Source organism: Colius striatus, chromosome 4 (assembly GCF_028858725.1).
Source record: "Colius striatus isolate bColStr4 chromosome 4, bColStr4.1.hap1, whole genome shotgun sequence".
Taxonomy (NCBI): Eukaryota; Metazoa; Chordata; class Aves; order Coliiformes; family Coliidae; genus Colius; species Colius striatus.
In genome coordinates this window covers 67,598,167-67,621,164 of record NC_084762.1, presented here as the reverse complement: position 1 = coordinate 67,621,164, position 22,998 = coordinate 67,598,167, and the positions used below count along the sequence as shown (strand labels likewise).

Below are 22,998 nucleotides of genomic sequence, written 5' to 3'. Positions count from 1 at the left end.
GGTGGGGAGAGAAGTAAAATAGCACACGCTGTCCCCTCTAGCTGGGAAACAGGGCAGGACGGGGAATGCAATTATAGGTGCCCTTTGTCTGCACACTGGGCTGAGATACAGAAGGCTGACCACCCTGAGGAAGAGCCAAACTGGGGAGGAACCTCCTGCACCCATGCAGGGAAACCTGTGTTTTTGAGTAAGCCCCTGCCACTGCCTCTGCACCAATGCATGCAGCCTGGGGAATAAGCAGGAGGAACTGGAGATGTGGGTGCGAATGCGGGACTACAACCTCATTGCGGTCACAGAGACGTGGTGGGACAGCTGCCATGACTGGAGCACAGCCATGGAGGGTTATGTATTGTTCAGGAAAGACAGACTGACAAGGCATGGAGGTGGAGTAGCTCTCTATGTGAGGGAGCAATTAATGTGTACTGAACTGTGCCTGGGTGGGGATGAGGAGCAGGTAGAGTGCTTATGGGTAAAAATTAATGGGCAGGTCAAGGCAGGTGATATTGTTGTAGGAGTTTGCCTCAGGCCACCTGATCAGGAGGAGGAGGTGTATGAGGCCTTCTACGAACAGCTATGAACCCCATGCACCAGTACAGGCTGGGAATCAAACTGCTGAAGAGCAGCTCTGCAGAGAGAGACCTGGGAGTCCTGATTGATAATAAACTGAACATGAGCCAGCAATGTACCCTCACGGCCAAGAAGGCCAATGACATCAAGAACAGTGTGGCCAGAAGGTCAAGGGATGTTCCCTTCTGGAGTCCTGTGTCCAGTTCTGACTTCCTGAGCTCAAGACGGACAGAGAACTTCTGGAGAGAGTCCAGCGCAGGGCCACCAAGATGATCAGGGGAATGGAGCATCTTTTATATGAGGAAAGGCTGCAGGAACTGGGGCTGTTTAGTCTAGTGAAGAGGAGGTTGAAGGGAGATCTTATTAACATTTACAAATATCTAAAGGATGGGTGTCAGGAGGCTGGGACATCCCTTTTTTCTGTTATATCTAGCAACAGGACAAGGAGTAATGGGATGAAGCTGGAACACAAGAAGTTCCACTTAAACATAAGAAGAAACTATTTCACTGTTCAGGTGAGGGAGCAGTGGCACAGGCTGCCCAGAGGGGTTGTCGAGTCTCCTTCCTTGGACGTCTTCAGTACCCACTTGGACATGTTCCTATGCGACCTGATCTACGTGGAGCTGCTTCTGCAGGGGGGTTGGACTAGATGACCTCTAAAGGTTTCTTCCAACCCCTACTATTCTGTGACTCTATGAGTCTAAGTTATATAAGGTCTTGGCACTGGAGGTGAAATAGGGCAAAGATTAGCCTAAGGAAGCTGGAGGATTCAATGACTTTCTGAGTAGTGCTGAGGAGGGGAAGAGAATCAAGGGTGGGTGGGTGTGTAAGAAGAGATTATTGAAGTGGAGTAAGAGAGAAATAATACGATTCATCTATTTTGAAGATCCAAGAGGGGACAGTAGAGAAGAGAATGCAGTTAGGCTGTGCCATCAGCTCCACTGGGAACTCACAACTGCTTTGCAGTTTTTATGTCTATATTGAGGTGTGCAAAGGAGAGAGAATAAATTCAATTGCCTTAATTTTTCTTTGGGGGAAAAAAACCCCAGAAATTATGGCTATTCTAAAGACAGCTTATTTCTTAAAAACAGTTTTTGAAAGACGGTGGGACTCTGCAAAGATAGTGTTTTGCTGCAGTGCTCCAGCTTGCAGAAAACATGGTGTATCTGCAAGAGAGTAATCTGCCTCTGGAAGTGGTTGTGTTTGAGGTGTAAGCAGGTGAATGCTGCTTTCAGACAGCAAGTCACGGAGAAGTAAGTAATTCTTCATGAAGGCTGCAGCTCTACTGTCTGAAGTAGCTCACATCCTAACTGGAGGCTCCCAGGAGAGCAAGGAGGTGACTCTGGTTGTCCCATGCTGCAGAGAGGACTCAGTGAATGTTAAGCAGACACCAGAACTTGACTGCCAGCTTCTCACAGGCTGAAACTACTCCTTTTCATGTCTTTTATTAAAATATGTATTTATTTGTTAGTGGCTTTATTTATCTTCATCTTTGAAGTTTCATTAGATTATAGTAGGACCTTTTTTGTCCCAGAAATTATCTGATTGCTGTAGAAAAAATGAGGTGTACTAGGGAAAGTCCAATGTCAAAAAAAAGAGGACAGGAAAACAGTAGCAGAGCATCACAAGACAGAGGGACTAAGCTGACTGTGGAGAAGTTGAGGAAGAGAGAATGTTTGAATTTATGGAAATTACAGACTGTCTGTCTGACAGTATGCAAAAAGGCATTTGCAATTCCCTTTGGTGCTCCAAGCCTACATTTCTAGTGGGTACAATTTTAAGACTAAACTAATAAAAATACTCCTCCGAGACTTCCCTCTGTTTAGAAGAAAAGAGGTGCCTTTCACTGTGTTATGTGTGGAAAATAATTATTTAAATAATTTTAGCAAAAACTTTAAATGTCAACGCCTCTTTGATGCTATCGTTTGTTATCATGGAGCATTGCACGTGCTCAGATGCTTCTAGGTTTGTTGCATGAAGACAAAGAAGTTAGACTGTTAGGCCAGTGCTGATAGTATGGAAATAAAAAAACAAAATATGGAAAATGTTGTGCATTGTTGACTAATGGTGGAAAATAATGCACTTCTTTATATGAGAATAGGAAGTTTTCTGTAATGGAAAATGACAGCTTGTCTGTGTTACCTTTAGTACATAGAAGGAGAAATAAGGTTAGTGGTATCAACTGTAATATGGACATTTTATAACCGTTCAGTAAGACTTGAGTAAATTTTTACTATGTGCGTTGGTGGGTTAATACAGAATACAACTTCTGGGGTCAGTATGAAAGGTGGTGAAGACGATATTTTCAAGACTAAGGAGATTCTTTTCATCACGCTAAATTTTTTGCTGTGATATCTTCAGGTGACTGTTAGTGTTGTTCACGTATCTCTCCATATCAGGTATAACTTTGTGAAAGTAAATGGTTGGATAATATGAGCATAATATTTGTTAAAACATCATTTTCCTAGACAAAAGCCAAACCAAAAACATGTTCTCAGATGTTATTTAAAAATCTACAAGAGCAAGTATCACGTAACTGAGTCTGTACAACAATGTTCTGGCTTCATAAACAGTTACCCAGACAAATACATTTATTACCAAGGAGAGTGTTTACATCTAACAGAACAAACTGGAGAACAAGCTGGACCTTTCAGTTTCCTCTTCATACACACAGACCACAGTTCAGTTTATTTCTTGTAATGAATATAAAGGCTGAATTTTGGGCAAGAGCACTGAAGATAACAGTAGAGTTAAGCCAGATGCATTCTTCTGCTAACATGTATTATGTCAGTAGTTTCATTCTTTTAAAAGCAAAGTTTTCAAGTAATTAAAAATAAAAAATTACAAAAAGCCCCACCTCTGGACTCACAGAACAAACATTACAGCACAATTAATGTTTAATGTTAAAAGCATATTGGAAAAACATTTCAATTGGGAGTACCTATAAATATTTGCAATACTTCCTGTCACTTTTAATTCATCTAAATTGACCATCTTTTTATGCTTTATCAAAATGCTTTACCAAAAATCAGATAAGTTTTGGAAGACTTCTTCATCTATTTTTGTAGTATCTGCACACTTTTACAAAGTTCTGCTTTTATTTCATTTGAAATATAAAAATCTATTTTGGTTACCTTTTCCTAGAATGATATTACAGATCGTAAGTAAACTACTTAGAAACAAATTGCAAAGTATGACTTGCAGACTGGGTTTACCCAAATCTCCCACCATCCTGATGGGACCAGAGGTGATGATTGCTGCCATCAGCTTTTTCTCCATCCTCTCTCACTTGGAAGGTGTTTTCTGTGTTGCCACTTGCAGATTATTAAATAAAAATCTTCCCTGCTCTCAAATGGTTTGTTATGCCCCCCCACTTACTTGACGGTATGACCTGTATTTTTTTATGATTCGATACCACTCTTGTTGTAGTCGTTTCAGTTACAGGGTCAGAGTCCAACTTCAAGTGAATTTGTTCCACCCAGATTAGTGTGTGTATTTAAAAAACAGACATATTAAAAATACTTTTTTTTCATTGCTCTCTCTCCATAAGAGGACAATGCCTTCCTTTCCCTCCAAGAAAGGCATAAAGTGTGCAAAATCAGAATTTTCAAATTTCTTGAGGGCTTGCACGACTTCCCAGTGGCTTTAAAGAGAATCTGTTGTGTATCCATACTTGTCATGAATCACCGCTTGTTTGCTGCTTGTTTCTAAATGCTAGGGCTATTTATAAATTAATCTATTAATTGATTATGAAGGGGTCCAAAATAAAATGCTTTAGCTTAAGGTCTGATCTAGGTACAATAATGTGGTGTAGTGTTAAGTGAACTATAGCAACATGCTTGATGGTCTGTAAGGTAAAGTAATACAAAGCAGTAGTGCATAGTACTGTTTTCCTTACCATGGCTAATCTTTTAACTCTGTGTTATTCTAACAAGCATGATCAACAGCAATGTTGCCAGATTTGTGCATAAAACATCACTCTTTGCACTGTGACACACATGCCCTTGGTGTGTTTTGAAAGCGCAACTTTAGGTCTAGTTTTGTGATTTTTAACTCATAATTGGATGCGGGATGCTTAACAAATAATGCTGACACAAATGAAACAATAATGACTCATCTGCCACTACTGCTTATTGCAAACGTTTGTCAGGAAATTGTACCCTAAAGAGAACATCCTGAGTTGGAAAATACGGAAGCAGTTTTGTTTATGGACTCAAGAGGGGCCTTCCATGGAGGATTATTTTAAAGTCATCATCAGTGGGATTGTTAAGGAGGACAGTAAAGTAGTTCGTGTCAAATAATGAAGATATGTGTATAGTAGCAGAGTCTAGTGTCTGACACCAGTGAACTGTTGCTCTCTATAATAGTCTAGATGGTCCAGGCTTTCTCATTTTCTTGTATAAATCATTCCGGTTTATTTGATACCTAAATATTCTTGTGGAGAGTACAGTTATTTCTGCCTGGGCTCTCTGGGACAGTCACATGCATGCCTTGTACAGCACACATGCTCTTGGGCAGCTCTGCCCTTTCCATGTACCGACTGTGCAGACAGCCTGTTCAGCCGCAGGAAGCTGGCAGCCCCACGGAGGCTTTGGCCTGGTTGTGCTGTGCCAGTCACCTTTGGCTTGTGCCCAGTCCTACTCTGGAGGCACAGAAATGCTTTGGAGGCATTTCCTTATTGCACATGCATCTCCTCAAATGGTTTGGCAAATTTTAGCCAGTTTATAGTGTTTGGTTTTATGTCCACCGTTTAAAAAATATCTTCAGATCTTCAGTATTGGAAGATCTAGAGCCTTTTGTTTGTGGTTTGTTTGTGGGTTCCATCTCAAAAGCTTGAAGCAGCTTTTTTCATATTGGTTTTACTCACATCAAGATGAGACAGACTCGTAGGATGATCAAGGAAATGGAAGGAGAACCCTTCTAAAGAGCCATACCTGAGTGCTCTCGTATATAGCACATTTGAATAGACAGTATAACTTTGAACTAGCTATCACAGGTACTGTTGTCAATGTAGCCTTGCAAAACTGGTCCAAGGACATGGTAATGAAGGGGAGATGGGAGTGGAGAGGACAAGACAAGCTAGCTCTAAGCCTTCCCTGTTTTGAAACAGTTTTCTGTCCTTTAGAAACTTGTACAGTTACAAGGTGAACCTTAGTCTTTGTCTCTTGCATCGCTGCAATAGCATGGAAGATCTTGGAAGATGCTTTACAGGAATGAGACGTATTGGCTCATGTATGCCATAGAATCTATGGCTTAACATTTGGAAATTCCACTCTTTGGGCTGTAACATCACACCTTGGTGAGAAGCAAAGAGTTATCTCAGAGGTGTTTCTACCCTCTAGTCTCCAGATCTCTTTCGGCAGTACTGGCAGCTGTAGACAGGCTTGTTCAGAATTTGTGTCTTTTTTTCTTCCCAATTCTGTTTACATCCAGATTGAAAAAATAAATCAGAAAGCTCAAAAAGACTGACGTGTAAATAGTAACAAGAAATGGAAACTGGCCTCATGGGTCATGGCTAACCATTTCAGTGAAGTGCTCACCGTCCTGTTCACATTAGTAGTTATATGTTGCAACAGGACAGTAACCTTGTGGTGAGCGGAAAAGGTGATAAATGTAGTGTCCACTTGCAGGCTTTTTCAAATGTTTCATCAATATATATTTTATTAGAAAAAACGTACAATTCTAATATGTTGGAGGAAAAAGCAGGTAAATATTATTTTTTGTTTGACTTAGAGCAGATTTTCCTAGCTAAATTGTACTGAAGTTATCCATATAAATGTGTAGGCACTGATGTTAAAAAATGTATTTTGGGAATGTTTTAATGAAATTCATAGAAGGTGGGAATCATAGTGTTTACAATAGATCAATGAGAAGGAAGAAGAGCAAAAGGTTTTTGGCCTTGTATTTGGTATTTTGGGTTGGGAAAGACAAAATTGCTGTGGCATCTGCTGTAAGGGTATCTTCAGCTAATCACTGGTAAAATAATTATTCTCAAAGATTATGGAAGATTTACCCAAAACACATGTCTTACAAAAGGCTCAGTGAGAGCACTGTGAAGAACAGATGTCATAGTAGTATTTGGGTGGCTGTGAGTGCGGGGCTGGTTGAGGGCTGCGGGCAGTGCTGCTCTTCAGCAGTCAGCTTTGTAGCAGGCATGCCAGTGACCTGGCGAGGCAAGGTGTCCTACTCGCTCTGTCTGTTATAGGTGGCACTGGCTGTCCCCTTAGCATATCACAGCACTTCTTGTCACCATTCCTGTTAGACTTGGTGAGCTGGGACCTTCAGAGTTTTTTCCATCTTTTTCTTTTGTCGGCATGGTAATTTACACTGTGTTGAACAGCACTCCTTGGATGTTGGATCAAGCAGCCCAGCCTCTTTCTGTGAAGAAAGTATCACTCAGAAGTTTGCAATTTTCTTTCTGTAAACAGTACCCTGTTGAAGTGATCCTGTTTATGAAAGTCTATGTGCCTGTGAACAAGCTAAAACAGTAGCTGAGAAAAAAAAGAGATGAACATGACTATATTGGATAGCATTCGGAATAACTGGTCTACTGCTTCAAGGTGCTATTGAGACTTGCTTCATAGAGACTGAGTTATTAATTGCATCAGCAAGTGAACTTCAAAGTAGAGATGGAATTGAAAATCTTTTAAGGTTTATGGGTGACCATAAAGGATAACTGATCTCTGCAGATTTCTCTTGTTCCTTTCTGAATTTAATTTTTCCTTAGCACTCATAATCTATCAATTGATTGCCATTTATTTGATTGCTCTGTTTTGAAGCAGCCAATTTCTGTGTCACGTTCCTACTTCAGCTTCTCTCGTGGCCGAAGGGCTCTTTGACAGATCTCTTGATATGTTACAGCTGTTTGAAAAGTAAAATTATTCACGGGATCAACTTTTTCAATGTATAGAATAAATTGTTCCTGTAAGCTGCAGCTTATCTCTCAATGTTGAATTTGGCTTGCTTAACTGTTCCCATTTATGCAGAGCGTTTTAGAACTGTAGACCGTATCACTGGCCAATAATGAGAGCAGTGTTTTGCTAAGCACTTGTTTTACTTCCTCTTCGTCGTCACCCCCAGCACACTGTACTCTATATTTTATGAATCACAAAGTGAGATCTAGGGTTCAATCCTGTTCCCATTTGGATAGATTTGAAATTTCAATTGCCTTTAAGGAAGGCAGAGAAGTTGCTTAGGAAGTGATGATGAAAAGGCTTCTATGAAAAGCATTTTCCATCTGTTTTGCAGGCTTTGCCTTAAGCAAACTTTTCTGGGGAGTCTTAGAGGGCAAAGCAGCTGCAGTGGGATCAGTGGCAGCAGAGTGTGTGTGTGGGATGTGTTTACACCAGACAACAGAAATCACAGCAATTTGTCATCCCTTTTGTTGCTGGTGCAGCTCTTTCAGCCTTCCCTATAGCAGTCTGGTGTGGTGGTAACCTGCAGAGCAGCCACGGTAGCATTGACTGGATTGTAGCCCCGTAGGGAAGACAGGGACACTCGGAAAGGGTGCTCTAGGTGCTCTTGGGCTCACACCTCGCTTAGGAAGCCATCTGCCATCCTGGGGCTTGAGGAGAGGGCAGAGATGGCAGAGGGAGAGGCAGGTGAGACTCCTGTGTATGGGAAAGTATATCACCCAGCCTTTGGAATCAAATACCACTTTTCTTGGTTATCTAAATCTGTTAAATGGTTGTAAAAACAAGTACATTATTTTCTGTCAAGTTTTAATGCTTTTAATAGTAAGGGCCAGAAAAATACCTGTTTTTACAGGGTCCTCTTTTTGCTTAGCAGGGGAAAAGTGATGCATTGTCTGATGCACATTAGAATAAACATGCTTGCATTGCACACTTCTCCTCATCCTGAGAACCATTCTGTGTCTCTCATCTGGTATGACTAATTTGCATAGACTTTTTATTCTGTTCAAATCATTATGGTCAAGATAGAATTTTAGTACCTGCATTACTGATGACTCTATCAACTCTTCTCAGGTTCTAACTCACCCACCAAACTTCCAAAGGTCCTTTGAATAACTGAATTGCAGGATCTGACAGCTTGACCAGGAGAGGATGGAAGAGCTTTGAGGTGGTTTGATACATTTTTCTTTTTTTCTTGAGAAGTTCAAGTATGTGCATTTTTAGAAGAAATTTGTATAGTAAAGTTTTTAATAATAATTAACTTCTAGTAGCTGTCAGTGTCCAAAAAAATGGCTTGTGCATAGCAAGGACAGCAAAGATAGGCAAAGAAAGGCCAATTATTCTATATATGAACTAGTCTGGAAATGTCACAAAGGTAGTGTGGAAAAAGTTAATTTTATGTTTGGCCATGATAAGCAAGGGCAGAAATCCCCAGCTTCTAATTAGTGCATTGTATTGTTATATCTCTGCTTCAGATATCAAACACCAGTTCTCTTTTTAGATATGCAAATAGTAATGCTCCCTTACGAAATAACCTTTGAAAATACTTCCCTTTGCTTTTTGCTTTAATGTGGAAAGTTACAGCTTTTACCAAAGAGTGCTGAGGACCTCAAACTGTTTAGATGGATAATTCTCTCTATAATTTTTGCTCTTCTCTTTGGCAAGTAGTTAATTTTTAATCTTCATAATCAACAACTAAGCATAACAGCAACAAGCAAGATCATTTATTTATCTGTACTGTCAGTATGTTAGATGGTAACCAAGTATTATTGCAAATGTAAGGTACTTTATGGATTAATAATAACTTTCTGCACAATATTTTAGATTTTTACTCAGGACAGAAGAATGTGGTTACTTTAGATGTTACTTTAGGAGTCAAAGCCACCTGAATGGCTTTCCTTGCTGGTTGTAGGAAGTTGCCTTTGCCAGTAATAATGAATTGAAGAAACCAAAAAGCTTTTTATTTTGTGTGTGGAATGTAATTTAGGATTTTTCCTTCTTCAGAAGTATTTCTCTTATTACAAGTGCGCTGATTAAAATGATTCATTATATGATGAATCATATTTTTCATGTACAGAAGCCTGTAACAACATGTTTGTAAGTATGACATCAGTGTGATGTAGCTATAATCAAGTCATCAGAGTAAGACTTCAGAGGTCTCTCTAAGAGCATTCAGAAGGATAAGTATAGGATGGAGGGAGCAATTTAAATATACTGTTATTTTGTCCTAACTGTAGTATATTAATGCATGGATATTTATATGATGCTTCCATAAGAAAAGATCAAGGTGTTTTGTGAACCACTGTCATGAGCCATTCTTTTAGTGGAGGTCAGTAGCCAGCTAAGGGAGCATGTTAGCATTTTTGTGCTTGACTGCCACTATTCTTAGCAATTTTAGTTACAGTTTTAAAGTTTATTTATTTTTTACTGTGTTCCTCTGGTGAGGATAACAATTAAAAAAAAAGTAAGCACATGCCTCTTCCAAAACAAAGCAAAATGTAAGCCTTTTAATAAATCTGAATGTTTAGGACATATGGGCTTCAGGTGCTTATTGTTTAGAAAGTAAGATAAGGAGAGGCAACAGTGTGGGAACAGCAGTGTGATGTGGCTCTGGACAAGAAGGCTGAATCTGTGACCACCAATTTGTGTAGCCAACCCTTGCTTGAAGTAATTGAAAATAACTTTCCCCTTCCCTTCTCCCCAGGCTCATATATCCAGTGGTGGAGTTTTTACCCCCTTGCAGCCTGGTTCTGTTTGCTGCAAGAATCTGCTTCCCCCAGTCCCCCCTCTCTTCTTCAGGATGGGAGTAGAGCCCTAGTGCAGAAATGCTGCCTGACCTGCGCTCACCTCGTGTTGGGGCAGCTCCGGAGCGCAGGATGGCACTTCTCATACAGGGATCCTGTGCATCATTGCTCTGAGCATCAGTGCACTGGAGTTTGGAGGTTGCTGATCAGGGAATTAACTGAAAGCATTGGAGTTGTGGGCAGATAAAATAAATCTCTCTGGGTTTTATTTCTGCTTTGCTTAAAATGAACTTACTTGTCCTTTTGAATAAGGTCAATTTTATCAATAACCACTTTCTCTCATAACATTCTCCAAGACCCTTAAAATACACTTGAGTAAAGTACTGACCTAAGATGCAGTCTTTACAAGAGGAGGAACTGCAGGCTTTTTTATCTAAGCCTGGGAAACAATAAAGAAGACTTCAAAATTAGAATAAAACATGTATTTCTAAGGATTTTAGAGAGAGAGTTTAAAAAAACAAAGTTCCAACCATAGATGATGTGGCTGATAGAAGAAAAAACAGAGGTATGGTATAAGTGTATCCAGATAGGAAAAACAGTAGGGAGTGCGAAGGTGACAGTGGCCAGAGAGAGACCTGTGTACCTTTCCTGAAAGGAGGTCAGAAAGATGTCCCCCAGCCAGAGAGCTGTGAGCAGGGAGGAATCGCACCAAGAGCTTAAACAGTAGATTCAGTCCTGTAAGGAAACATGGGCCTTCCAGGAGTCAACTGTTGGCTGAGGATAAGGGGTGGTAGGACATCACATATTGTGTTGATTTGAGACTCTTGCATAGCCTTGGGCTTGTCTTGGACCCTCTTTTACTCATCTTTTGGAGCTTAAACCCAGCCTTTCCTGGCAGAGAGATCTGACTGGGGAAGATGTGATAATTTCTCAGCACTCCTAAATATTTATCAAAAAAGCAGTAAATTCATTAGTAAAACCAAGGAAAGGATTGAGCAAGAGTGAGGGTAGTAACTAAGTTTAATTTGAGCTTATCTATTAAATGAAAATAACTGGGCTTGCTGGGTTAGAGTATTACAGAGATCAAGTGAAACCATCCTTCCCACTGAGGAAGCCAGGAGACATGGAGTGGTAGTAAAAGATCTGTCCCCAGGGTCCGCTAACTTCTGCTGCTTGTGCCTCCACTGGTTCGTTATAATTCAACTGTTGGTGTGTGTTTGGGTTTATAAAGACTTGGTCTCAAATGCAAACTGGGCTGACACAAACACATCCATCAAGAAGTTGGGAGATGGCATTTGGAGACTGGGATGTGGGACTAGAGGAAAGAAGATATCTTTATAACTGATGCAGTAGATGATCTTACAACTGATTTATATTTCATTACACCTAATAACAGTATAAGCAACATCAGGGATTATAACTTCAGTCTTTAGAAAATCACCTTGGCAATTGTGAAATAAATGGTTTCTGAACAGTCAGTGTGTAACGGATGAGTTATTCTCTCCTCTGAGTGCAAATACTGTTGAACAGCTGTGTGCAGGTTCGGCTTTCCAGCTGAGAAAACTGGACAAAACTGGGGCAGTCTTAAGGCATTGACTCACACGTGATGTTGACTAAATGCAGATGGCTTAAGTGGTTCCTGTCTTCAGTTTTATGCTTTGCCTCTCTCTTGAAGGCTACAGTTGCTGCAGCGGTGCTGGCTGAGTGATATATGAAATATGTGTGTTTACATTTATGAGCCAAACTGTAAAAAATGTGTTTGAGAGCACAGTCACATAAGCCAATGCTTGTAACTGCTAAAATTCTTGTGGCTGGGAAGTATGAGCAGAGTGTTCCTTGTGTACTGAATGTAGCTGAGGAGCATTAAGTAGTAAAATTTATTGTATTTCAAAATGGGCAGAGAAAATATGGAAGTTTTATTTATTTGGACTTTTCATATTGAAAACTTGTTAAATTGGATCAGGTAGGAAAAAGTGTTCCAGTAATTGCAAGAGTGTGGTTTAGCATGGCTAGAAAAGGCAAGAATTCTCATGACTGTCCTTTGCTTATCTGGGAAATCATTCATCTTAGGCACAGCTGCCAATGCAGGCAATTTTGCAGCATTATTGACAAAATTATTGGGAGCAAAGGTTAGTTTTTCAGAGCAGCAATCTGAGTCATTGTAGAGGGGGAAAAAAAACCCATACAGAAGAGCTAGAAGAAGTTAAAATTATAGACTATTTAGAGAAACTTTGGAATTATCTCAGGATCCAGACCCTGACATCTTGACACCAACTTGTCAAATGCTTGCAACAACTGCTGTAGTATGATTTTGCAACTCTGCAGAGGCCTGGGCAGGAGCACATAAGTCTTGTTGCCACACATACACAGAAGAGCCTAATGAAAAGCTGGTTGCAAGCACTGTGGATCAGCTTCTCTGGTGTATCAGGAACCTGTGGTTATTTTGTCCTGATATGTTGCAGAAATGCAAATATTAGTGGTTCATCCATAGCGCAGGATAAAGGAGCAGAGACAGTTGGTGTAGTCTTGCAGGACTGGACTATAGTGCAGCAGATCCTTCTCAGACAGTGGATTTTCATACTGAGATATTAGGCAATTGGAAAATCATCTGGCAAGATTGATGAGTAGCATCTCCATGTCACCCCTGAGGAAAGATCTGAGCCCAGAGGAATTTGGCATTCAGAAAGAAATACTCCTGTGCAGGTGAGAGGACCTGATGAGTGACAGATTCAGGTATTAGCTGATTATAGCAGATATCTAAGACGCTTACAGTTCTCAATGATGACCATATGGCTGCTGTGCTTTTTGCAAAAGCCTTGGCTGAAGGAAAGGAGAGTTTCTATGGATATAATCAGAACGCAGCAGGAACCGTCATCAGCGTTTCAGTTCCAGGCACTAATGCGTTGCAAAAGACAGTCATGAGAGCTAAGCTGTTGTGCAGTATGGGAGAGTGTTTGTTGGCATCTGTGTGGGTCCTTGCATCAGCTGGAAAGCAGCTGTGAACTGTTTCGTGGACACATTTGAGGTTTGCTCACTAAAATATCAAGAGGCTTTGACTGTAGTATAGTTTCCAGTTAATGAGCCTTCCACCTGATGGGTGAAACAGGATTCTAGAAAGGGGACTGCAACCAGCATATCCTGTTCCTCTTGGTGACTTACCAGTCAACAGTTGATGGGAAACATCAGATAGCTGAACACTTCTCATAGTGGGCTTTAAATAAAGACTGAATCTGATCAGTTAAATAGAGCTCTTGGCAAGGCACAGAGGAAATTCTAGAATCCCCACGATACAGAATAGAGGAGAGGGAAATGTACTTTTGTAAAAACAAATATAACTTGATCTCTAGTAAATGAGAAGATAGTCTTGGATGATCAGTCATATGTTTGAAAGCAAATGTTTACAGGAAGCTGCGTGCCTTGATTTTGCTGTCTAACAAGGATGGAAAGCAAAATTCTGCTAAGCTTAGTGGGTTTAGTAGTTTTATTTTCACTCTTCAGAATTTTTTCATTGTCAGGAATAGAGTTACTTTTTTGGGGAAAAAAAAAGCTAGCATATGCATTTTTTATAGACAAAGAAAATCCTACATTGTCTAAAAAACCCCATAACTCCTTGAGCAATGGGTCACTGAAGCCTGGCTTCTGGAGAAGTCCGTTCTCCAAATCTCCTCTTCCCTTCCCTAGAAAGCTGGTTGCCTCCTTTTATCTTATTACCCATTCTCCAAGCCCTGCCAAAAAAATATTCTGGGTTTGTTTTGGGGTTCCCCCCCCCCCCCGGTTTCTGCCAATTTGCTAATTATTTTAAATAATTGCATTATAATCTGACCAGCTAAAATTTAAGATCAGTCTTTTGTAAAGAGTACAGATAGGTTAACAGTGTTAAGCAGAATCAACAAAGAAAAGGTCACAACCTTTATCTCCAGTTCATAGTTCTTCCTCTCGCTACAGAGAGTAGTGTGTGTTACTAGTAGCCTTACCAGTGGATGTCTTCGTCTGAGAAAAAAAAAATCTTAAGTACACACTTAGGTCTAAAGATACAGAAGAGCTGATATTCTGAAATAAAAAAGTCTAACATATGGGGGCTCCCATTAATCCTGGCAATTTTATGTGAAGATACGTTTTCTTTTACTATTTTGCTATTTACACTGAGCTGGTTTTGCTTTTGCTATTTACACTGAGCTGGTTTGCTTAAAATAGCCTTTTGCTATTTTAATGCTCAGGTTGCCAGAAGACAAAAGCTTTGAGAACTCTGCTCTACAACTTGGTCTTCTTACTGTGCTGTGGTGGCTTAGGGCTTGGGCTGGTATTAAAAAAAAGAAAACAACCTAAACAAATATTTGCTGATATGTTTCCTGCCTCCCATTTACTGTGTTTCAGAAAATCTTCAGAAGAGCTGGACATGGATAAAGTAACAGCAGCCATGGTTCTCACCAGTTTATCCACCAGCCCTTTGGTCCGCAGCCCTCCTGTCCGACCCAACGGTAAGCCTTCAGAGCAGTGCCCGAGCAGGGGCTGCAGTGAGGGGTGCCAGCACTGTGTATGTGGGGACTTGGTTCCAGGAGTTGTGGCCATGGTGGATGACAGGGTGAGTGGCTGTCTTCTGGCAGTGACCCATGCATGCTGGCGATCATACCGAGCTTTGCTCTCACCTAGTAAAGGTCTTTGGTGCACCATTGTCAGAAATTAGAAGAAACCTTGTCCATGACTGTAGAGTGGCTCCACACAAAACAGGAGATGCCCCATTTCATAGATGGGTGATGAGTGCTGTGAAGGTCTCCTGAAGTGCTAATTTTCCAAACAGCTTATTTGTATTTGCACATAAGCGGTAAATGTGACAGCAATTGTTCTTGTCCCCACCCCATGGAAATCAGATCTGATTTTACCCAATACTACAGTGAGGTAAAGAACTTCCAGGTCGCGGGTTAATAGTAATAATGAGATTGCTAATGAAATGTAATTAACCCATGTGAGCTTTACCAGAGTTAGAAGGCATTTTAAAAAGTGTTACATTTAAAGGAATGCTTTAACTTAGGACATCCATATTAGGATGTCTCAGCATTGTTTGTATGACCGTCTTTTCTTATCTACATGTAACTGTTAAATAGATACTAGATGTTCTCCTACTGTAAATAACTGGAGAACTTTGAGACTACTTACAGATGTGAATTAATAAGGAAATAGTCTTTGCATTTCCTCATGGAAGCATTGGTGATCCATTGAGTGATCCTTGGAAAAAAAAAAACTTGTACCAAATTTCCCAGCTTGTTTTTCTGTTTCTTTCCAGAAAATGGAAGTTTTACCCATTTACCTGGAATTCTAGCCATAAACACCCATGGCTCCTGTTTTTGTGCTTTGCACTGCTGAAAACCAGCAGTATTTATGGAGGTTTCCCAGGGCTCATCACTCCTCAGTGACTGTCCTCCCTTGGGGCTGGAGGTTGCCAGCCCCCACAGAAGGCCAGTGGAAGGGTACTTGATCTCCATCAGCTCAGGTCACAACTGAAAACACAGACAAAGATGGGTTTGTGCTCATTTGGAGTGGCCGAGGCAAGCATGTGTCCCATGTTCCATCCCCAGTCACAGGGAGCTGCTCTGGTGTGGGACAGGCAGTATCTGTCCCCGTAGTCAGTTTGAGCAGATGACATTTGTCAGAAGCGGCACATGCTAGCTAGCAGCTGTCATGAGAAAGATCTTCCAAACAAGCCCTTTTGAATTGCTAATAGATAAATAGTAGCTGTTAACTGCCTTTGATATTTCTTCATGCAGTCTGAGTGTTCTTTGATACTCCTTCACATAGCTTGTCTGTTTGTTTCCTGAAATCTGGGAAGACTAGCCTTAAAAATTAATTCACGTGCTTTCAGTAGTCAGACAAGATTTTGAAGCTGTTGTTGGGCACCTTCTTCCTGAATACCTTAGTTTTGCCTGAGTGAAGTCTTACTAAAGATGTAAATAAAAGCATAAAGATTCAATAATTTAAAGCTTATTTGCTGTTGCAAAGCTAGGCTCTGTTTGTAGTAATGCAAGCTGCAAATGTACTAATGAATAATTCTTTCTACATCCTTTTCCAAAAAAGGGCAGTAAGTAGCAGTGTAATTAACATTTGTTTCAGCAAATGAATTTTTCCTAGAAGTAAAAAAAAAAAAAAAAACAAAAGAACTAGCATTAATATTAAATTCTGATCTGTACTGGAATTACTGGGGATAAACACCCATGTAGATGGGATCAGAGTTTGGGCCTTTTTTCCATAAGGCTGAATAATACTTGGTCTGGTTCTCTTTCATGCAACTCCAGCAATGTGAAAAGAGACCCAAAACAAGAGTAAGTTGCATTTATTTATATTTTAAACTTCTTTACATGGACAGATTTGTTAGTATTAATGAGAACTACTGCTTGGTACTTTCCTGTTGTCAGCCTCTTTCAGTCTTCTCCATAGTACTTGAAAAATGTTCTTGATTTATATCTCCTTCTCAACAAGGTGAGGAGAAGCTGTAAACCCTGAGAATACAAAGTACCACCATAAATGTGTCAGAAAGTAGTAGTTGAACGAGTGCTGTTTCCTTTTGCTTTTCTGAAGAAATGGAAATTGTAAGCTATGCTAAGGTCACAAGTAGATACCAGATGTACACTTTGGCTTTGGGACAAGGCTCAATTACAAATCCTTAAAAGAAACAAAACCCACCTCCAGTCACATGAAGACTGTAATTGAGAACCAAAACATGACATGTTCGTATGGTAACTTATTAGCTACCAGAAATGTATATGTTCTTTTCTAAAGAGGAATTTGGAAGGGGAGGTGGTGTGTGATCCTGTTTATGCTCTGTGGTCCTGACGATTAAATGCAGGCACTTGGCTGTTGCCTATGCAAGGGGATATTTTTATGCATGTGCTTACATGATGGAGCACTGCATTCTGTTTTGTGAGCAGCTGATGTTAATGATTAAGGGTTTTATCCAAAACCAACTGAATTGGGAAAGGGAAAAAAAAATTTGTTGATTTTGTGCTAAGCTTTTGGTAGCGGGTGGTAGGCATTATTTTCTTGCTGATGTCATTAGATAAGTTTATCTGTAAGAAATCAAGAAGGAATGAAGGAGTGACTTCTGCAGAACTCTTCAAGGCAGGTGCTGGCTTGAAAAGAATCCTGTCTCACACTTAAATAACATTGCACAAACAGATAAGATGTTACTTGCTTGCCAGCTCCAAAGTTGGGCACCTATGGTGCGTTGGGAAAAGCTTCCAATGCCTGAGTTAGGGAGAAACTGCACCTAAACCACTCTTGCACATGAGCCTGAGCCCTGTGAGAGCCTTGCTTCTGACAGAGCCACCTGTGGTTGCATCACTGGATGTGCTGGGGCCATACCTTTGCTGAGCTAATGACCTACATACTCCTGCCCAAAGTTCTTTAGGGTTTGGGAAGAGTGACATGCCAGTATCTTAATGTCCCAAAGCCTCAGCATGTGAAGATGGCTCAAGCCATGCTTCAGACTGCGAAAGCAGTCTGTGTTATTGTCCTGGGTTTGGTGGGAATGGGGTTAACTCTCCCCACACGCAGCAAGGTGCTGTGGCCAGGCTACTCAATCCCATGCTGACATCACTCTCAGTAATCATGGCAGCTGTGGGGCCTTGGGAACTGCAGCTGTTCCATCGGGCTGCAGGCACTGAGCAGTGACATCAGGTATTGCCTATTCTCTGTATGCCTTGGCTGTCATTAGAACTGCTTATTCTCTGTGTTGTTCTAGTAAATTGTGCTTATCTCAACCCACAAACTTCTACAGTTTCCTCTTGATTCTCTCCCCCATGCTACTGAGGTGGGGAGGAGTGAGTAACTGTGTGGTTGGGTTATCATCAGCTGGGTTTAAACCACGACAGTTGTAGAGTAACCTGTTGGTTTGAGTGTCTGCTTGCCACGTAATGTCAGGGGAACTGCAGCGCTGAGGAAGGGAGTCTTCCAGCAGGTAAGTGTGCAGTATCTATGTGTCTCTCTTCTGAAACCAAATACATAATGATAGACTTGCATGAAGATGGGATATCCTTCCAAGGATATGTACCACCTCATTTAGAGATTCAGATTAGGCTGGGATGTGTGCGTTGGGAGATTCAGAGAAGATGGAGTGTAATTATGGTTTTCTTTGGTGTTTTAGTCATGGTTTTGTAGATCTGCTTAGTGTCCTGGGGCACAGAGTGTATGTCCCCCTCCCAGGACAACTCTCATGTTGGCCAGGAGATGGCTTGGAGCTTGCTGATGCTTCCCCCAGAGCTGTGTTCCTGTTGAAAGTTGAGGGCATATTTGAGCATTTTCCCATAATCATGCTTGCAGTATCTGACTGCTTATTGTGGTTTATGCTCCAGAACAGGTTGTTTTTCCAAACCCATAATTTCTTTTTCAGAAAAATACTTTGTTTTTTAAAAATTCTGAAAAGTCAAGTGTGGAATATATAATTTGTGTGCAGCGGGACAGCTGTGGTTGTCCTCTCTACATCCAGTGCTTTTGCTTTCCTTTATACAATGTTCAGTAACTTACAATATGGAGTCTAAGCCTTAGGTAAAAGAGCTGCTTAGCCCTAACACACAATACTATGATAATGATGGCTGTTGTTGTTCTTGACAGAATCTCTAAATGGATCTTGGAAAGAAGGAGGATTTGTGCCTTCTAGTACCAGCAGCAGTGGATACTGGAGCTGGAATGCTCCCAGTGACCAGTCCAACCCATCCACCCCATCTCCACCTCTGTCAGCTGACAGCTTCAAAGCTTTTCGGACACCTTCCCAGCCAGATGATGGTATTGATGATGCTGAAACAAGCAACCTTCTCTTTGATGAACCTATTCCTAGGAAGAGGAAGGTTAGCCTCACATTAAATTCCATACCCATGGGAAGATAGGATGTCAGTAGCCTTGTTTTACTGTGAAAAAGTAACAGGTTATCCACAGAGCCCTGTATGTGTATCCTTGCTTGGCACCCAGTTAACATAGGTACTTAGCCTAATCACTATGTCTTGTTCAACGTAGTCACCTGCTGCACATTCATGCTACCATCAGCACCACATATTTACTGGCAGATGGTGAGGTTCTACAGAGCCTCCTGCTCAGAGAAACACTGGAGTGATTTCCAGAAGGTGTTGCCTCTGGCCATTCAAGGGATTTCTGTCCTACTTTGGCAAATTCTTTGTATGCAGGATGCAACAGGCAGCCTTTACATGTCATCACAAAGACTGGATATGGCCTTAATACTTTTTGTTCCCTGAAAGTGCTATTTGCCTGACAACACGTCAGATACCTTAATACTGTGAAGCTTTCTTTGCACAAACATATGGAGTGAAAAAAAGGAGAGAGAGGGATCAAACCTGATGGCTTTTGATACAGTATTAGCAATGGCCAAATTTATCCTTGGTAGGGGTGCAAAAGCAGACTAAATAAAACACAGCATAAAAAAAAAGTCCAAAACTAACCCCAAAAAAGCACCATTATGCAAGCAAGCTCCTCTTGAAGAAAAAGAAAACAAAGAGATGGCATTAGTCCAAATTTCCTTCCCTCTTAACAGGACAGATTTTGCATAGCAAGATAAAAAAAAGGACTTTTTATAAGGAAAAAACCCAGAGAATTTATTCCACTCAGTGACTTTCTTTCTGGCTCAGCCTGAGACAGTTAATTGCTTCATCACCAGAAGGTTTAATAATTGTTTAAACCCAGTCAGATTTGTCCTTTTGCTCCAAAATTAGCTTATTTGCCAACCCACACTGTTGTGCCCTTGTTTATGGGAAAGAGGTGTAAAATGTCTGTGGTTCTTGCTAAAAAGGAAAAAAAATATTTTGGACCATACCTTTGTTATAATAAATTAGAAGTTAGAGCTAAAGGCAGAGATATTCTGAGGAGTGTGGGGCAGGAGGAGTAGGAGTGCAGAAGTGTTCTGGTTTGCCTTTTAAGCTAAAGTTGAGCTTATTAGCATTGCTCATATTGCTCATCTGCGATGAGGCAGATGGATTTGCAGCTGCCATCTTTATTGTTTTTTAAGTTGTGTTCGAATATTTCTGTTTATGTACCCACAACAGATCTATTAAACTGTCTCTTCTGGTTCACGGGGATTTTGCTCTGTATGACAAATGTTTAATTTAGATAAATAATAACATTACCAGCCAACTTTTGCTTTATAAATGAGCTGTGTCTCCCACAGGTTTTTTTATCCTGGCCCCAGCATGGAACTTAGATCTGTGTATAGCTTTGGACCTTTAGAAGCTGAAATAAAAATGTTCAGGTTATTTCTTCTCCAGGGCAGCACAAATCAGAAGGAGTAAAGCTGGACAGAGAGTAATTCGTAAACTTACTTTTACTTGTAGAAGTTTCATCCGTGTTGTGTTTGGAAAATGTCATGCTAGCAACCACTTCCCATTAAGAAAGTTGTTTGCCTAACAGTTTCCACTAATGTAATTATTCCTCATCAAACCTTTTATGTTGCATTATTTTCTTAAACAAAACATTAAGCCTGATTAGGCAATTTTTGGACTATGCAGAAATGAGAGCAGAGTTCCTGTTTTCTGTTCCTACTGTGTGAGATTTCGTTTGGTTATATTAAAATGCATCAGAGTTTTCCTGACTCCTCACCAAACCCACAGTGGAGGTAAGAGATTGGTTTTACCATCAAGCTGGAGACTGATGTTGAACCATTCTTTGTTCATGAAGATGCATATGGTGTTCATGATGTCATATTGGGATTCCTAAGATGTAAATGATAAGCATGGTCTTCGTCTTTTCGGTTGGGGAGTTTTCAAGCTGATGATAGTACTTGATATTCTATTATGAAAGTAAGACATGTATCCTTCAGGATTGCTAGATAGATTATATTTAATTTTAGGAAAAATGAGTTCTCTATCTGTTGGAATGGTAGTTGAATTATCAGATTAAAAAAAAAATACAGAGGGAATTTATATGCAATTTATTCCAAAGTAGGAGGTTTTAATACAAACAATATGGTCAGGTACCTCAGATCTTCAAGCCTTTAGCATCAGTACTTTGAAACAGGAGATGTTTGACTGCCAGGTAACTGTGAGAACATGCTACAATCAACTTGTCTTTTAAAAAGCCCATCATCTGAGAGGTTTTTTAAATGTGTTCTAATCATCATCTTTCTAGCAAATGCTGAAACTCACCATCTAGTAGTATGCAGGTCCAAATTGAAGAAAGCACCCTGTCAGCTTTTGTTCAAGACACAGTGAAGCATGTACTTAACTTTCTTTTTTTTTAATCAAGAATTATAGGAATACATTAAATTAATCTTACATGTAACTAAAATTATAGGATAATAATACAGTGTTTTTAAGCTTTTCCTCATTTTTTTCTTTAATAATGTGCTCTATAATAATAGCAAAAATGATTTTTAACTAGTAAAATTATTTAGAGAGGTTTTTTAAATTTTAAAATTAAAGTAGGTTTCATTTTGGGGTAAAATTATCATTTAGAAAATGTATATAGTTCTGCAACATCTGTGTTGTTTGTTACTGCATACTATGCTTTAACACTGTTTTTCTCCAGAGTCTTCAAAATATTGAAGATTGGGCTAATTATAGCCCTGTTGGCTGTGCTCTAAATCAATGATAACTCAGTTTAGGCCAATGAAGTTGTATGAAAGAATATGACAAGAATATTAAAATAACATTTTACACCTATTCTTTTAAAACCATTGAACTCTGACAGATGGCTTCTCATTCTTTTGTCCCAGTAAGAGTCACAGCAGCTTCTGAAAAAAGTAAAAGCAGGGTTTGCCAGTTCATGGGTGACTGTTGTCATAGCAGAAGCCATGGTTTTCTGGCACAATATTTTTATATTTTACAACATTAATGGGCAGAAATATTCATAAGAGCTTGCTTTAGGAAGATCTTAATTTAAGAAGATGCCTTGCATTAAGTGAGAAGTCCACATCGGTTGTTCTTTGAAGGGCCTCAGAGAAGTGTGCGACCTGATCTAGGTGACCCTGCTTCTGCAGGGGACTTGGACTAGATGATCTCTAAAGGTCCCTTCCAACCCCTACCATTCTATGATTCTATGAAGTGTGGGAAGTTTTATCATCTGCCTCTTTTAGTGGGGAGACAGAAACTGGAACCTGCAAATGAAAAAGCTATACCAAAGAGCAGAGAGAGGTAAAGTTTTGTCATAAGCTGCTCCTGTAGCTTTTCACTAGGATTCTGCTGAGTTCAGTAGAATGACACCATTGACAGAGACTCGTACATCATTGTAAATTCGGAGTCAGAGACTCTGAACCTTCGCAGTTATTTCTAACTGTATCTTTCTTTTGGCTAGTTTGGTTCTCTTTCTGTCTTTTATACAACTAATGTTGCTTTGCTCATCATTTTCAGAACTCCATGAAGGTTATGTTCAAATGCCTGTGGAAGAACTGTGGAAAAGTACTGAGCACAGCTGCAGGGATTCAGAAACATATACGGACCGTTCACCTTGGGTAAGAGAGCAATCTCTTTTGAAGTCTGAAGGATTTGATATAGAAGGAGATTGGTCACACTTGTGTGGGGAGAGGAACTGGATTGTCCTTGCCTTTTCTGTCTCAGGTCCCTAGGTTTCTGAGGAAATTGTGGAGTAGTGTGTAAAGGTGAACAAGGCACTTTCTTTCCTGAACTTGTGGGAAGTTTACTAGAAGGTCAAATGCAGCTCTAGGTCACACTGCACTTCCCTAACGGTCTCACAACTCAGTGGCATTGGCTTTGTATGTGCTATCTGCACGTCACATCCAGGCTGTCGCTGTGTGAGAGACAGCAAGTTTCAGGATCTTGCATGAATAC

At 40.3% G+C, this 22,998-nt stretch overlaps 1 protein-coding gene across 3 annotated transcripts in view; it reads left to right on the top strand.

The window, feature by feature from the left end:
• The window catches only part of ZNF704 (zinc finger protein 704), a 113,846-nt gene that overhangs the window by 60,251 nt on the left and 30,597 nt on the right, over positions 1-22,998 (top strand). For all 3 annotated transcript variants that reach the window (XR_009818712.1, XM_061996064.1, XM_061996063.1), the window contains exons 3-5: positions 14,597-14,700; positions 18,824-19,056; positions 22,561-22,661. Coding sequence is in view for 2 of the 3 variants with exons in the window: in XM_061996064.1 (XP_061852048.1) it covers positions 14,597-14,700; positions 18,824-19,056; positions 22,561-22,661 (438 nt within the window). In the remaining variant the exon portion in view is untranslated. The remainder of the gene's footprint in view (positions 1-14,596; positions 14,701-18,823; positions 19,057-22,560; positions 22,662-22,998) is intronic.